This window comes from Thalassophryne amazonica, chromosome 9 (assembly GCF_902500255.1).
Source record: "Thalassophryne amazonica chromosome 9, fThaAma1.1, whole genome shotgun sequence".
Classification (NCBI taxonomy): domain Eukaryota; kingdom Metazoa; phylum Chordata; class Actinopteri; order Batrachoidiformes; family Batrachoididae; genus Thalassophryne; species Thalassophryne amazonica.
The window spans coordinates 63,561,373-63,576,544 of NC_047111.1; the positions used below are offsets into that span (position 1 = coordinate 63,561,373).

Here is a 15,172-nt window from a genome sequence, read left to right on the forward strand (position 1 = left end):
CGCCCGACCGGGCTTGTCCGGGTGGCGGCGGTAAAAGTCGGCCAGGAGGGCCGAGTCCAGGATGAAGCTCTTCTTCACCCAGGAGTGTTCTTCGGGGCCGTACCCCTCCCAGTCCACCAAATACTGGAAGCCCCGGCCCATCCGTCGGACATCCAAAAGCCGGCGCACTGTCCAAGCCGGCTTGCCATCGATGATCCGGGCAGGAGGTGGTGTCGGACCCGGAGTGCAGAGGGGTGAGGTGTGATGCAGTTTAATCCTTGACACGTGGAACACGGGATGGATCCGCAGTGAGGCCGGAAGCTGAAGCCTCACTGCGGCGGGACTGATGACCTTGAGGATCTTGAATGGACCTATGTACCGTTCCTGTAATTTTGGGGAGGCCACTTGCAGTGGAATGTCCTTAGTTGACAACCACACTTCCTGCCCAGGACGATACGTAGGAGCCGAGGTCCGCCGCCGGTCTGCATGGGCCATTGTCCTCATCCGGGCCCTTAGCAAAGCAGAACGGGCGGCACGCCACACCCGACGGCACTTCCGCAGGTGGGCCTGGACCGAGGGCACACCGACCTCTCCCTCAACCACCGGGAACAACGGGGGTTGATACCCCAGACACACCTCAAAAGGGGAGAGGCCGGTGGCGGATGACACTTGGCTGTTGTGGGCATACTCGATCCAGGCCAGATGGGTACTCCAGGCCGCCGGGTGCGCGGCTGTCACGCAACGCAGGGTCTGCTCCATCTCTTGATTGGCCCGTTCTGCTTGCCCGTTGGTTTGGGGATGATACCCGGATGAGAGACTGACCGTGGCCCCCAGTTCCCGGCAGAAGCTCCTCCAGACGTGCGAGGAGAACTGGGGACCGCGATCGGAGACAATGTCTGTTGGAATCCCATGCAGCCGGACGACGTGGTGGACCAGGAGGTCCGCTGTCTCCTGGGCTGTTGGGAGCTTCGGGAGGGCCACGAAGTGGGCTGCCTTGGAGAATCGGTCCACTATCGTGAGAATGGTGGTGTTGCCCTGGGACGGCGGGAGGCCCGTGACAAAATCCAGGCCGATGTGGGACCAGGGGCAGAACTGGTGCAGACGAGAAGCGCCGTTTCAACTCCTTGAACGCGGCATCGCAACGATCCGACCAGGTGAAGGGGACTTTTGGTGAGGTCAGGGCTGTCAGGGGGCTAACTACCTGACTGTAGCCCTTAATGAACCTCCTGTAGAAATTAGCAAAGCCGAGGAACTGTTGCAGCTTCCTACGGCTTGTGGGTTGGGGCCAGTCTCTCACCGCCGCAACCTTGGCCGGATCAGGAGCGACGGAGTTGGAGGAGATGATAAATCCCAGGAAGGACAAAGATGTGCGGTGGAACTCACACTTCTCGCCCTTCACAAACAGCCGGTTCTCCAACAACCGCTGCAGGACCTGACGTACATGTCGGACATGGGTCTCAGGATCCCGAGAAAAGATGAGTATATCGTCCAGATATACGAAGATGAATCGGTGCAGGAAATCCCGCAAGACATCATTAACCAAAGCTTGGAACGTCACAGGGGCGTTTGTAAGACCGAACGGCATGACCAGGTACTCAAAGTGGCCTAAAGGGGTGTTAAATGCCGTCTTCCACTCGTCTCCCTTCCGGATCCGAACCAGGTGATACGCATTTCTAAGATCTAGCTTGGTGAATATTCGGGCTCCATGCAGGGGCGTGAACACCGAATCCAACAGGGGCAACGGGTATCGATTACGAACCGTGATTTCGTTCAGTCCCCTGTAATCAATGCATGGACGAAGTCCGCCATCTTTTTTACCCACAAAAAAGAAACCTGCACCCATCGGGGAGGTGGAATTCCGGATCAACCCGGCGTTTAAAGAGTCCCGGATGTAGGTCTCCATTGATTCGCGCTCAGGCCGTGAGAGGTTGTACAGCCTGCTGGACGGGAACTCACCGCCTGGAACCAAATCAATGGCACAATCGTACGGACGGTGGGGGGGGAACGGTGAGCGCCAGATCCTTGCTGAACACATCCACAAGGTCGTGGTACTCCACCGGCACCGTCCCTAGATTGGGTGGGACTCTGACCTCCTCCTTAGCCTGAGAACCGGGAGGTACCGAGGAACCTAAACATACCCGATGGCAGGTCTCGCTCCACTGAACCACTATCCCGGATGGCCAATCGATCCGGGGATTGTGTTTCAACATCCAGGGGAACCCCAAGATCACACGGGAGGTAGTCGGAGTCACAAAAAACTCGATCTCCTCCCGGTGATTTCCTGACACCACCAGAGTTACAGGTGGTGTCCTATGTGTGATTGGAGGGAGGAGGGAGCCATCTAGTGCTCGTACCTGCACAGGCGAGGTAAGAGCCACCAGAGGGAGCCCTATCTCCCTGGCCCATCTGCTGTCTAACAGATTCCCTTCAGAGCCCGTGTCCACCAGTGCTGGGGCCTTCAGGGTTAAATCCTCATACAGGATTGTAACTGGGAGTCGTGTGGCAATGTGGGTGTGTCCCACGTGAATGTCTCGGCCCACCCCTAGCCCAGTTTCTAGGGGCGGGCGTTGGTGTTTTAACCGCTCGGGGCAGTCTCTTACCTGATGCTCTATCGAACCACAAACAAAACATGCTCCGCGGGCCAGCCTCCTCTGTCTATCTGGTGCCCTAAATGTGGCCCTGCTCGTGTCCATAGCTTCGTCAGCAGGGGGAGCTGTCACCACACGGAGCGCAGGGGCTGTGGAGCGTGGGGAGGGCGGAACGCGGTCGGAACCGGAAGGGAGAGGGACAACGCGTGCCCGGCCACGCCCTTCGTCTCGTTCCCGACGGCGTTCTTCTAACCGATTGTCTAATCGTATGACGAGATCGATAAGCCCGTCTAAATCCCGCGGTTCGTCCTTAGCCACCAGGTGCTCCTTTAGAACCAGTGACAATCCGTTTACAAAGGCGGCGCGGAGGGCAGTGCTATTCCAGCCGGACCTTGCAGCCGCGATGCGGAAGTCAACTGCATAAGCAGCTGCACTCCGGCGCCCCTGTCTCATTGACAGCAGCACGGCTGAAGCGGTCTCACCTCTATTTGGGTGATCGAACACTGTTCTGAACTCCCTCACAAACCCATCATACACCTGAAGGAGCCGTGAATTCTGCTCCCAGAGCGCTGTAGCCCAAGCGCGTGCCTCACCACGAAGCAGATTTATGACATAAGCTACTTTACTAGCATCAGTTGCGTACATAACGGGACGTTGTGCGAAGACGAGTGAACACTGCATAAGGAAATCAGCGCACGTCTCCACACAACCGTCGTACGGCTCTGGCGGGCTTATGTATGCTTTCGGGGATGGTGGGAGGGGTCGTTGAACGACCTGTGGAATGTCATTGTTTCGCACAGGGTCCACAGGAGGGAGAGCCGCAGCTTCGCCCTGAGGGCGCGCTTCCACCTGTGCGGCGAGAGCCTCCACCCTGCGGTTAAGGAGGACGTTCTGCTCGGTCATTAGATCCAACCGAGCCGTAAAACCGGTGAGGATTCGCTGCAACTCACCGATCATTCCTCCTGCGGCCGCCTGTGCACCCTGTTCTTCCATTGGCCGTTCAACAGCCGGTTGACGCCCCTCGGGATCCATGACGATGGCCGAGATATCCTGTTGTGAAAGTGTAAGAGCACGGACCCACAACAGGGGGCGCAAATGAACGGACAATGGATAAGGCCAAATACAACACTTTACTGTTGTGAAATTGCACAACAACAACGACAGATTACAATATGAACTCCAATATACACAGTGTTATGTGGGCAGGCTCGAAGATAGGAGACGTCAGTCCAAGTCGAACCGGAACCACACGATTTCCACCGCCACCGAACCCCAGGAATACTGGAGCCGCCAAGTCCCGAACTCCCAGGTGGCCACTGCCTACGCGTGTCGGATCTGGTACTGCTGGCGGGGAGCAAACACAGTTAGAAGTGGGTGCGTGTGCACCCAGCAACACGTATGGTGGGAAATCACCTCCACCTCTCGTCAAAAAAAAGGAACAGAGTAAATGCTGTCCAAGTCACACAAGCAACAGTTATTCCACAATACAGTCAGCTGAGAATTTACCTCTTCGTAGAGCGATATCTCGGCAATGAGGTGGAGATGCCGTCTTGCTGATATACCACTGAAGATCAGATGATTGATGACAGCTGTTGTCAGTGATAAGTGACAGCTGTTACCCCGGCTGCTCCTGTGAGGCGGCAGCGCCCTCTGGTGCCTGGAGCCCGCACTCCAGGCAGGGCGCCCTCTGGTGGTGGTGGGCCAGCAGTACCTCCTCTTCAGCGGCCCACACAACACAAAGAAACATTTTGGAATTCTGGCTGCCTTCTTGTGTTAGCAATGATAACACAACAAGGGCATTAATAAATGCATCAACTGAAATTACTTTTTTTAATCCCATCACATTTGTTCTACACTTACAAAAAACATTTGATTTTTATTGTTTTTGGAAAATGAGAATGAAAACAATCCTTTGAGATGTGAAGCACCTGGACCCTTCAACAGTGCTGCTTTATGTGCTTCTTATGGTGTATTTCCTTCTTATCACAAAAGTAAAACAGTCTTCCTGCTTAATATGTGGAGGGTTAAATGTTATCATCGGAAATAGAATGTGAGATTTTCATGCACTAGAATTTTTTTTTATATGAACTTTATACTTTTTACTTCATCCATTCATCCCACGTAATGCAGTAAAATATTCCAAGATTGTTTTATGGTGAGAAAAGGTTAATTGCACAATATGGTTGTTAGAAATCTGCAGACATGCAGAACTAGAGACATTAGTGCTAAAAAAAATGGATCATTTCATTTTCTTGATCATTTTAATCATAGAAAACTGCTGGATCATTTCATTTTCTTCATCATTTTAATCATAGAAACTTTCATAGCTGTCAAAATGGCACAGTGATAATCTAATGAAAATTGAATGGTTAACAAGGATCAAATTTAATAAAAACAAAGGAACATTGACATTGACAAAGTTTTTTGACAGCTTTTTAAAAAAATGTATTTTGTGAATGCAATCTCTATGTACTTTCCTCATTGGAAACATTTGATGATAAATTTGGATTTCCATTTTATTTTGAAGAACCTTTTCACACATTTTTGGATTTCTTGTGTCTACAGAACATAAATACATGTTTTTAACATGGGTGGAATGACAGAGCTCAGAGACAGGTTTATCATTCTGCCATTTGAATCTATGTATGAACTGAAGGTAAATGTGATTAAAATTGGGAGGAAATCGATTGCCACTAATGAAAGGTGAGCACTGCAGGCTTTAAAAGCTTTTTGTCTTTCGCAAACTGAAGCCATTTTAGTCAGACTGCAACCAATATACACATAACGTAACAGGATAAATATCAGTGGAACCCAAAGAATAAGAACCGTTAAAATCCAACCAAATACATCACTGGGGGTGTTGTCGTTACCACACTGATATTCTAATGAATATGGAATTGCTAAAAAAAAAAAAAGGCTTGTTTTGAATGGAACATGACTTTACAACTTTTCCATTTTTTATGTATTTTGTCTGTACAACATAGCAAATTGGGTTTAACATGGCTGGGATGACAGAGGTTAGAGACATGTTTATAATTTGATGTGCTGAAATGTAGAACGAGAGACACTCATGACAAATAATGGTTAATTTCATTTTATGATCATCTGAAACGGTAGAAGCAGATAGATGTCAAAATATCACACTGATATTCTAATGAATATGGAATTGCTAAAAAAAAAAAAAAAGAAGGGGGACCTTGTGTTGTATAAAAACAAAGGAACATGACTTTTACAATTTTTCCACAGTTTTATTTTTAAATGTATTTTGTCTGTACAACATAGTAAATTGGGTTTAACATGGCTGGGATGAGAGAGGTTAGAGACATGTTTATAATTGTACTATTTTTCTGGATGTATTTATTGAATGTAAATGTCATTAAAATTGGGAGGAAATAGGTTGTTACAATGGAAAGAGGGAGTTGCAGGCATCGTAAGCTTTTTATCTTTCCTGAACTGAAACTACTTAATCAAGACGTTAAAGAGCAAACTTCACTTTACCCCAAAACGACATGAACAGGAAGCGATTGTAGCTCACAGCAGCTCCCTTTGAAAATAACAGAGAGACAGCCTGTGATTCACAGCAATAACAACGTCTATAAACCCAGAGAATATATTCAAGAGAGTTTTAGGCACAATATAAAAATAGTTTTATGTTGCGATGTTAATGGTGTTGTCTCTGTGCAGCAGATGGTTAAAGTGCAGCGTGATCACAGCATCTCAATGCAGTTCACAGTTTTACTGAAATCTCACAGCACGGCGACCTCTCCAAGGTTTTGTGGGATTTGAAACGTCAATAGGGTGAATAGCCGACATTTATGTGTCAAGACAATATTGTGCGCACGTTTTACAATATGTTAAAACGCGTGCACATCTTCATTAAACGTGCGCACATTCTCTCCACATGCAAAACATTTGCGATGACACTTCCACGGCTCCGTAAAAATGCCTGCTTTTACAAATAAAAAAACTGAATATTTTACAAAAGCACATTTATCTGTAAACACCAACACATGACACACGTCACATTAACATATTGGTTTACATAATGAATGACTGAACCAATCAGTGTTTAGCAGAGGCACATTTACCCAGAATCCTTTGCGATCTGTCTGTGTTTGTTACAAAACCTCAGAATTAGTGCATTATTCAACATTAAAAGATATATGTTATATTTTAACATATATATTTTAATTGAACCCATGACCTTCTAGCTGTGAGGCAACAGTGCTAACCACTAAGCCACCGTGCTGCCCAGATTTTAAACAGATAAATATAAATAACAAATATCTGAAAGAGGAGCTTAACTTTGTGCTGTACATACCGAACAATCAGCTGTAACTCAACTCCGCCTCAGAGCGTCAACAGCACCACAAACTCTCAGCAGCGCGCCGCCAACAACAGCCCACACAGAGGTCTCTAAACAACAAAACCATTTCCTTAAACACTCAACAACACACCTCAACGAGGCTGCAGCTGTGGCCGGCGCCTACCTGTCTTCATGGGAATGTGGAAGTGAACATGTCCAAACACCTGCAATCAATCTCCAGAAAGAGAAAGAGAAGAGCACACACTCACTCTTTTATACAAACACTCCTCTTGGCTCCTCTTGGAAGTCTTGGCTCCTGACCAAACATCAACAAAAAAGGAGACTCACCAGTTGCCTGATGCGGCGTAGTGTTATAAACATACAGAACCTGGGGGAAACAGGAACCCCAATGATGCTTTCGAGACATGGGCAGCGTGCACAAGAGATCATGAATCGTTCTATTAAAACGCTTACACTGCTTTTTCCCAGATGAATGGTATGGTGTAGTACGAGACTTCTCTATGCCATAAAAGCCACACAACTGCTGGATCAATACACTCTCAAAACTCCATCCCTGATCAGAATGTATCTGAGCTGGAACCTCAAACCTCAAAAACCACTCTGTAACCAGAACTTGAGCTACCGTAGCAGCTCACTGGTCATGGGTAGGAACTGCCCACGTGTACTTACTAAAGACATCAGTCATTATCAAAACGTCTTCCACTCCACCACGATTAGGCTCTAGAACAGTAAAATCAATGGCAAGAATCTCATTAGGCCGGGATGCCAACAGGTGTCCCATGGGGCCATGAGCCACTGGTTGGTTCACCTTGGCTACCTGACACCTCTCATATGCCTGGCACCAATCTGCCACTTCCGCAGACATCCCTGGCCAATAACACAGTTGACGTAAAAGCTCTAGGGTCCTCTTGACTCCTTGATGAGCTTGCCCTTGATGAATCTCAGTCAACACATCGGCTTTTAAAGCTGCATGCAACACCAACTGCAACACAGCCCCAGGTCCATTGGACTTTAACACCTGACAGTACAAGACACCATCCCTCTCCACCAACCGGTCCCACTGCTGAAGCAGCACCCGGGCTGACTGCGACACCTGGTTGTGCTCCTCCTTATCAGGAACACTTTTACGTTCCCAAAACACCCAAACCTCCTGAATCACTGGATCAGCCCACTGCAGTGCAGCCAGGTCAGATGGAAGATGGTGGGGCAAGGCTTTGACATTTGAACATTTCCTGTTTTACTGTGACTGATAAATTGGCACTTCCTGTTTGAGTGTGAGCTTGCCACTGAGTTCCCGCAAGATTCCATGGGATCTCATCTGTCAATCCATGAAGTGTTTGAAATTTGAACATTTCCTGTTTTACTGTGAATTTGAAAATTGGCACTTCCTGTTTAGGACACCCTGTACCATGAGTGAGCTTCGCACTGCTACGCAACGCTTCGTTCATATAAATGTTGGGTAACCTGCAGGAACCTAGACACAGATGTGTGAATGTGTGTGTGTTTTCTCTAATGCAAATTTGGGATGAGAACCATCACTGGTGTACAGCGGCGGAACAGATGATGGAAGGAGACCTTCATCAGGTCAATCAATCAATCAATTTTATTTATATAGCGCCAAATCACAACAAACAGTTGCCCCAAGGCGCCTTAGATTGTAAGGCAAGGCCATACAATAATTACGTAAAAAACCCCAACGGTCAAAACGACCCCCTGTGAGCAAGCACTTGGCGACAGTGGGAAGGAAAAACTCCCTTTTAACAGGAAGAAACCTCCAGCAGAACCAGGCTCAGGGAGGGGCAGTCTTCTGCTGGGACTGGTTGGGGCTGAGGGAGAGAACCAGGAAAAAGACATGCTGTGGAGGGGAGCAGAGATCAATCACTAATGATTAAATGCAGAGTGGTGCTTTCAGAGCAAAAAGAGAAAGAAACACTCAGTGCATCATGGGAACCCCCCAGCAGTCTAAGTCTATAGCAGCATAACTAAGGGATGGTTCAGGGTCACCTGATCCAGCCCTAACTATAAGCTTTAGCAAAAAGGAAAGTTTTAAGCCTCATCTTAAAAGTAGAGAGGGTGTCTGTCTCCCTGATCTGAATTGGGAGCTGGTTCCACAGGAGAGGAGCCTGAAAGCTGAAGGCTCTGCCTCCCATTCTACTCTTACAAACCCTAGGAACTACAAGTAAGCCTGCAGTCTGAGAGCGAAGCGCTCTATTGGGGTGATATGGTACTATGAGGTCCCTAAGATAAGATGGGACCTGATTATTCAAAACCTTATAAGTAAGAAGAAGAATTTTAAATTATATTCTAGAATTAACAGGAAGCCAATGAAGAGAGGCCAATATGGGTGAGATATGCTCTCTCCTTCTAGTCCCTGTCAGTACTCTAGCTGCAGCATTTTGAATTAACTGAAGGCTTTTCAGGGAACTTTTAGGACAACCTGATAATAATGAATTACAATAGTCCAGCCTCGAGGAAATAAATGCATTAATTAGTTTTTCAGCATCACTCTGAGACAAGACCTTTCTATAGATATTGCGTAAATGCAAAAAGCAGTCCTACATGTTTGTTTAATATGGGCTTTGAATGACATATCCTGATCAAAAATGACTCCAAGATTTCTCACAGTATTACTAGAGGTCAGGGTAATGCCATCCAGAGTAAGGATCTGGTTAGACACCATGTTTCTAAGATTTGTGGGGCCAAGTACAATAACTTCAGTTTTATCTGAGTTTAAAAGCAGGAAATTAGAGGTCATCCATGTTTTTATGTCTGTAAGACAATCCTGCAGTTTAGCTAATTGGTGTGTGTCCTCTGGCTTCATGGATAGATAAAGCTGGGTATCATCTGCGTAACAATGAAAATTTAAGCAATGCCATCTAATAATACTGCCTAAGGGAAGCATGTATAAAGTGAATAAAATTGGTCCTAGCACAGAACCTTGTGGAACTCCATAATTAACCTTAGTCTGTGAAGACGATTCCCCATTTACATGAACAAATTGTAATCTATTAGATAAATATGATTCAAACCACCGCAGCGCAGTGCCTTTAATACCTATGGCATGCTCTAATCTCTGTAATAAAATTTTATGGTCAACAGTATCAAAAGCAGCACTGAGGTCTAACAGAACAAGCACAGAGATGAGTCCACTGTCTGAGGCCATAAGAAGATCATTTGTAACCTTCACTAATGCTGTTTCTGTACTATGATGAATTCTAAAACCTGACTGAAATGCTTCAAATAGACCATTCCTCTGCAGATGATCAGTTAGCTGTTTTACAACTACCCTTTCAAGAATTTTTGAGAGAAAAGGAAGGTTGCAGATTGGTCTATAATTAGCTAAGATAGCTGGGTCAAGTGATGGCTTTTTAAGTAATGGTTTAATTACTGCCACCTTAAAAGCCTGTGGTACATAGCCAACTAATAAAGATAGATTGATCATATTTAAGATCGAAGCATTAAATAATGGTAGGGCTTCCTTGAGCAGCCTGGTAGGAATGGGGTCTAATAGACATGTTGATGGTTTGGATGAAGTAACTAATGAAAATAACTCAGAACAATCGGAGAGAAAGAGTCTAACCAAATACCGGCATCACTGAAAGCAGCCAAAGATAACGATACGTCTTTGGGATGGTTATGAGTAATTTTTTCTCTAATAGTTAAAATTTTATTAGCAAAGAAAGTCATGAAGTCATTACTAGTTAAAGTTAAAGGAATACTCGGCTCAGGTCAATGAGCTAAACCTGTTCTTCAACAGGTTTGACAACATGGACTCTGCCAACCCTTTTCCCCAGATCTTCTCAGTCCTCCCCCTCCCCTGGGTACTCATCTCACACCCCAATTAACACCACCTTTCTCCTCACATCAACCTGCCCCCCCACTACACCCTCATTCTCCTCAACCATCACCGCTGAGGATGTGAGATGATAATTTAGTCGCTGTGTACGGGAAAGGCTGCGGGTCCTGACGGCCCCAGCCCAAGTGCTGAAGGGATGTGCTATCCAGCTGTATGGGGTTTTCCAGCACATGTTCAACTTGAGCCTGAGCCACATGATTGTTCCTGGGCAGTGGAAAACCTCATGTGTGGTTCCTGTGTCCAAGAAGAAGAACCCAACACACTTAATGACTATAGACCAGTGGCTTTAACATTACATGTTATGAAGTCACTTGAGATGCTCCTGAGGCACTTCCAGTTGTGAAACCATCGCTGGACCCCCTGCAGTTCGCATACCAGCCCAAAATGATGGTGGAGAATGCCATAATCTTCATGTTGCACAAAGCTTATTCTCAAATTTCGTTTAATGTGATAACTGGGGAGGTTGTAGATGCTGAGGTCTTCCAAATTGTCTGCAGAGAAACATTTTGGAATTCTGGCTGCCTTGATAACACAACACGGGCATTAATAAATGTGTCAACTGAAATTACTTTTTTAATCCCGTCACAATTGTTCTACACTTACAAAAAACATTTATTTGATTTTACATGTTATCATCGGAAATAGAATGAGAGGTTTTCATGCACCAGAATTTTTTTTATAAACTTTATACTTTTTACTTCATCCATTCATCCAAGTAATGCAGTAAAATATCCCAAGATTGTTTTATGGTGAGAAAAGGTTAAATGCAAAATATGATTGTTAGAAATGTGCAGACATGCAGAACTAGAGACAATAGTGCTAAAAAATGGATCATTTCATTTTCATGATAATTTTAATCATAGAAACATTCATAGCTGTCAAAATGGCACTGTGGTATTCTAAAATAAATTTAATTGAACATTGAATGGTTAACAAGGATCAAATTTAATAAAAACAAAGGAATGTTGACATTTACAAACTTTTTCCACAGCTTTTTAAAAAATTTTATTTTGTGAACACAATCTCTATATACTTTCCTCATGGTTAACATTTGATTATAAATTTGGATTTCCATTTTATTTTGAAAACCTTTTTCACACGTTTTTTGATTTCTTGTGCCTGCAGAACATAAATAAATGGGTTTGACATGGGTGGAATGACAGAGCTCAGAGACGGGTTTATAATTCTGGCATTTGAATCAGTGTATCTATTGAAGGTAAATGTCATTAAAATTGGGAGGAAATCGATTGCCACTAATGAAAGGTGAGCAATGCAGGCTTTAAAAAGATTTTTGTCTTTCGCAAACTGAAGCCATTTTCGTCAGAGTGCAGCCAATATACATGTAACTTAACAGGATAAATATCAGTGGAACCCAAAGAATAAGAACTTAAAATTCAACCAAATACATCACTGGGGGTGTTGTCGTTACCACACTGATATTCTAATGAATATGGATTTGCTAAAAAAAAAAAAAAAAGGGCTTGTGTTGAATAAAAACAAAGGAATATGACTTTACAACTTTTCCATTTTTTATGTATTTTGTCTGTACAACATAGCAAATTGGGTTTAACATGGCTGGGATGACAGAGGTTAGAAACATGTTTTTAATTGGACTATTTTTCCTGATGTTATTGAACGTAAATGTCATTAAAATTGGGAGGAAATAGGTTGTTACAATAGAAAGAGACAGTTGCAGGCTTCATCAGCTTATCTTTCCTGAACTGAAACGACCTCTGTCAAAGTAGCACAACATGTGATTAACTAAAGACCATATCAGTGTACGCAGTCTCTTTATACTTTCCTCATTGTTAATGTTTCATTATAAATTTGGATTTCCATTTGATTTTGAACATCTTTTTCACAGATTCATTGATTTCTTTTGTCTGTAGAACATAAATAAATGGGTTTAACATGGGTGGAATGACAGAGGTCAGAGACATGTTTATAATTCTAGCATTTGTAGGCATGTATCTATTGAAGGTAAATGTGATTAAAATTGGGAGGAAATAGATTGCCACAAGTGAAAGATGAGCACTGCAGGTTTTATAAGCTTTTAGTCTTTCCTTAACTGAAGATATTTTAGTCAGAGTGCAACCAATATATGTGTAAGTTAACAGGATAAATATCAGTGGAACCCAAAGAATAAGAACTGGTAACAACCAAGCAATTATATAACTGGAGGTTTTGTCATTACAGGCCAGCCAAAATATTTGGCTGTAATCACAGAAATAACTGTTAATAATCACTGACTTACAGATGGAAAGTGTTGTGAGAAGACCCACAGCAATGAGAGTAACAATTATTGTGAAAACCCAGAAAAAGCCAACCAAAGAAAACATGAACCTGTGTGTGACCTTCATGTGATAGTGCAGTGGGAAGGTGATCGCTATCAGTCTGTCATAGGAGAGAACAACCAGATTAAGAGACTGCATAGAAAGACACATGTAGGAGAAAAAAAGAAATGTCATACAGTCATTATAGGAGATGATGTGGTGATTAAACAGAAATATGTCAAGAACCTTTGGTACCTGAACAGTGCTACCAAGCAGGTCTGTCCATGCAAGGTTAAAAACTGCAACATATTTTGGAGTTCTTAGATTTCTGTCCAACAATATTACAGCCATCACAGCTGTGTTTCCCAACACTGACACAATATAAACAAAAAAGAGAAAGACATAGTAATAGTTCATATGAGGTATGCCAGAAAACCCACTTATTATGAAATATGGAGGACGAACAAAAGTGATGTTTCTTCCAAGAACAGACTTGAATAATCCCATTGTTCAGCTTTTACTGTCTGCAGCACTGTGGACAGTGCAGAGTGTCTGTCAGTGAGTCCTGTGTCCTATATGGAGACAAATCTCTCTCTCTCTCTCTCTCTCTCTCTCTCTGTGTGTGTGTGTGCGTGCGTGCGTGTGTGTCACTGTTAGGGGTGAGTCCAATGTACTACTTAGAGTTGCACATGTAGAAGGCCACGGCATGGTGAGGTAGGGTGGTCAGTTCTTTTCTTTGCCACATCATACCTTCCACAACTATTAGTCATATACCCCTTTTATCGCTGGGTGGGCAGTAGAGAGTCAGTGAATCCCAGTCCTAGACTAGAGTTGAATCACAATCACACCCCCATTCAATTTCAATTTTCAATTTATTTATTTATATAGCGCCAAATCACAACAAAGTTGCCTCATCGCACTTCACACAAGTAAGGTCTAACCTTACCAACCCCTAGAGCAAGCACACAGGCAACAGTCGTAAGGAAAAACTCCCTCTGATGATTTCAGGAAGAAACCTCAAGCAGACCAGACTCAAAGGGGTGACCCTCTGCTTGGGCCATGCTGTCGACACAGTTGACAATACAGGAAATTATACACAAAGTCTGGGAGATTTTCGGAGTCCATGCTGGTGCACAGGACGGGAGGCCTGCAGAAGACAACACCCACACCCATCTCTGGATGGAGCTGCACCCCAAACAGAGAGAAAAAAAAGAATCAGGTTGTTGTGTTTTGGGGGGGTTTGGCTGGACATTTTGGTGTTCTTTTCTTTTCTTTGCTCTCCAGGTGGTATGCAAACTGATTTATTGTCTGTGGAGAAGGTGCTGGCAGAAGAGTCCTTCACCCTCATCAATGTGATATGCAGCACCTGTGGATGATGCTCACGTGCAACCTTAAAGACTTTCAGCTGAAGCAGATAATGAGATGGCGTTCTGCATTTAAGCCATGTGTGATTTGAGCAGAATTGCCGGGAACTCGACCTTGTGATGTTCGTTTGTGAGACGCTGAGGACCGCGCCTGGGTTTGACACATCGTGCCTGTGAAGGAGGACGGGTGAGGGACACATGCTGTCAGCACACATCAGAGGTGATTGATTGTCTGAAAAAGTGTTAATAGTAATTTGGTATGTTGTTATGCAGTATATTTGAACATTGATGAGAATTGTGCAGCTCGCTTCTCACGGCCATGGCGTGCGGACTGATGATCCTCCACCTGTTGTGAGAAGCTGCTCATTTACATAAAGCCTAAATTCAGACCTGAATGTGTTGCTGATAGTGTGTGCCTTTGAAGGATATTAGTTATAGCTGCTGACTTACCTCACCTTTTCTATCCTTCGCAGAGTCGGTTTGTCATGTCCACCTGGGGGGTGTTTGGCGGTGAACATGAGTCCAGAAGCACCGGGCTTCGATCCCTTTGGGCGCTGGAGAGCGCGCCGTCCTTCACTCCGCCAGATAAACGCACCTTTTGTTGTACACTGAGTATTGCACAAGAAGGGGAAAATAAATTGTTTTGTTTTTTCTGGAACCGCTTTCTGGTTATTTAGCGCTGGGTTCAGTCAGATGCAGGTCCGCTCCTCAACCCGCGTCGACACATAACACAGGTGTCAGAAAGACAACAAATACAGTATAATTTTTCAGCATTTAGCAATAAG

The 15,172-nt window shown here is 44.7% G+C and overlaps 1 protein-coding gene across 1 annotated transcript; it reads right to left on the minus strand.

The window, feature by feature from the left end:
• Positions 1–12,558: 12,558 nt before the first annotated feature.
• LOC117517944 (olfactory receptor 1F1-like) lies at positions 12,559–13,635 on the minus strand. The gene has a single exon (XM_034179070.1). It carries the CDS (start codon positions 13,528–13,530, stop codon positions 12,559–12,561), a length of 972 nt encoding a protein of 323 aa, XP_034034961.1. The 5' UTR covers positions 13,531–13,635.
• Between the last annotated feature and the right edge of the window lie 1,537 nt (positions 13,636–15,172).

What these genes read in the sequence shown, in the direction of transcription:
- LOC117517944 (XM_034179070.1), bottom strand. Translation starts at nt 13,530, where the DNA reads ATGGGATTATTCAAGTCTGTTCTTGGAAGAAACATCACTTTTGTTCGT.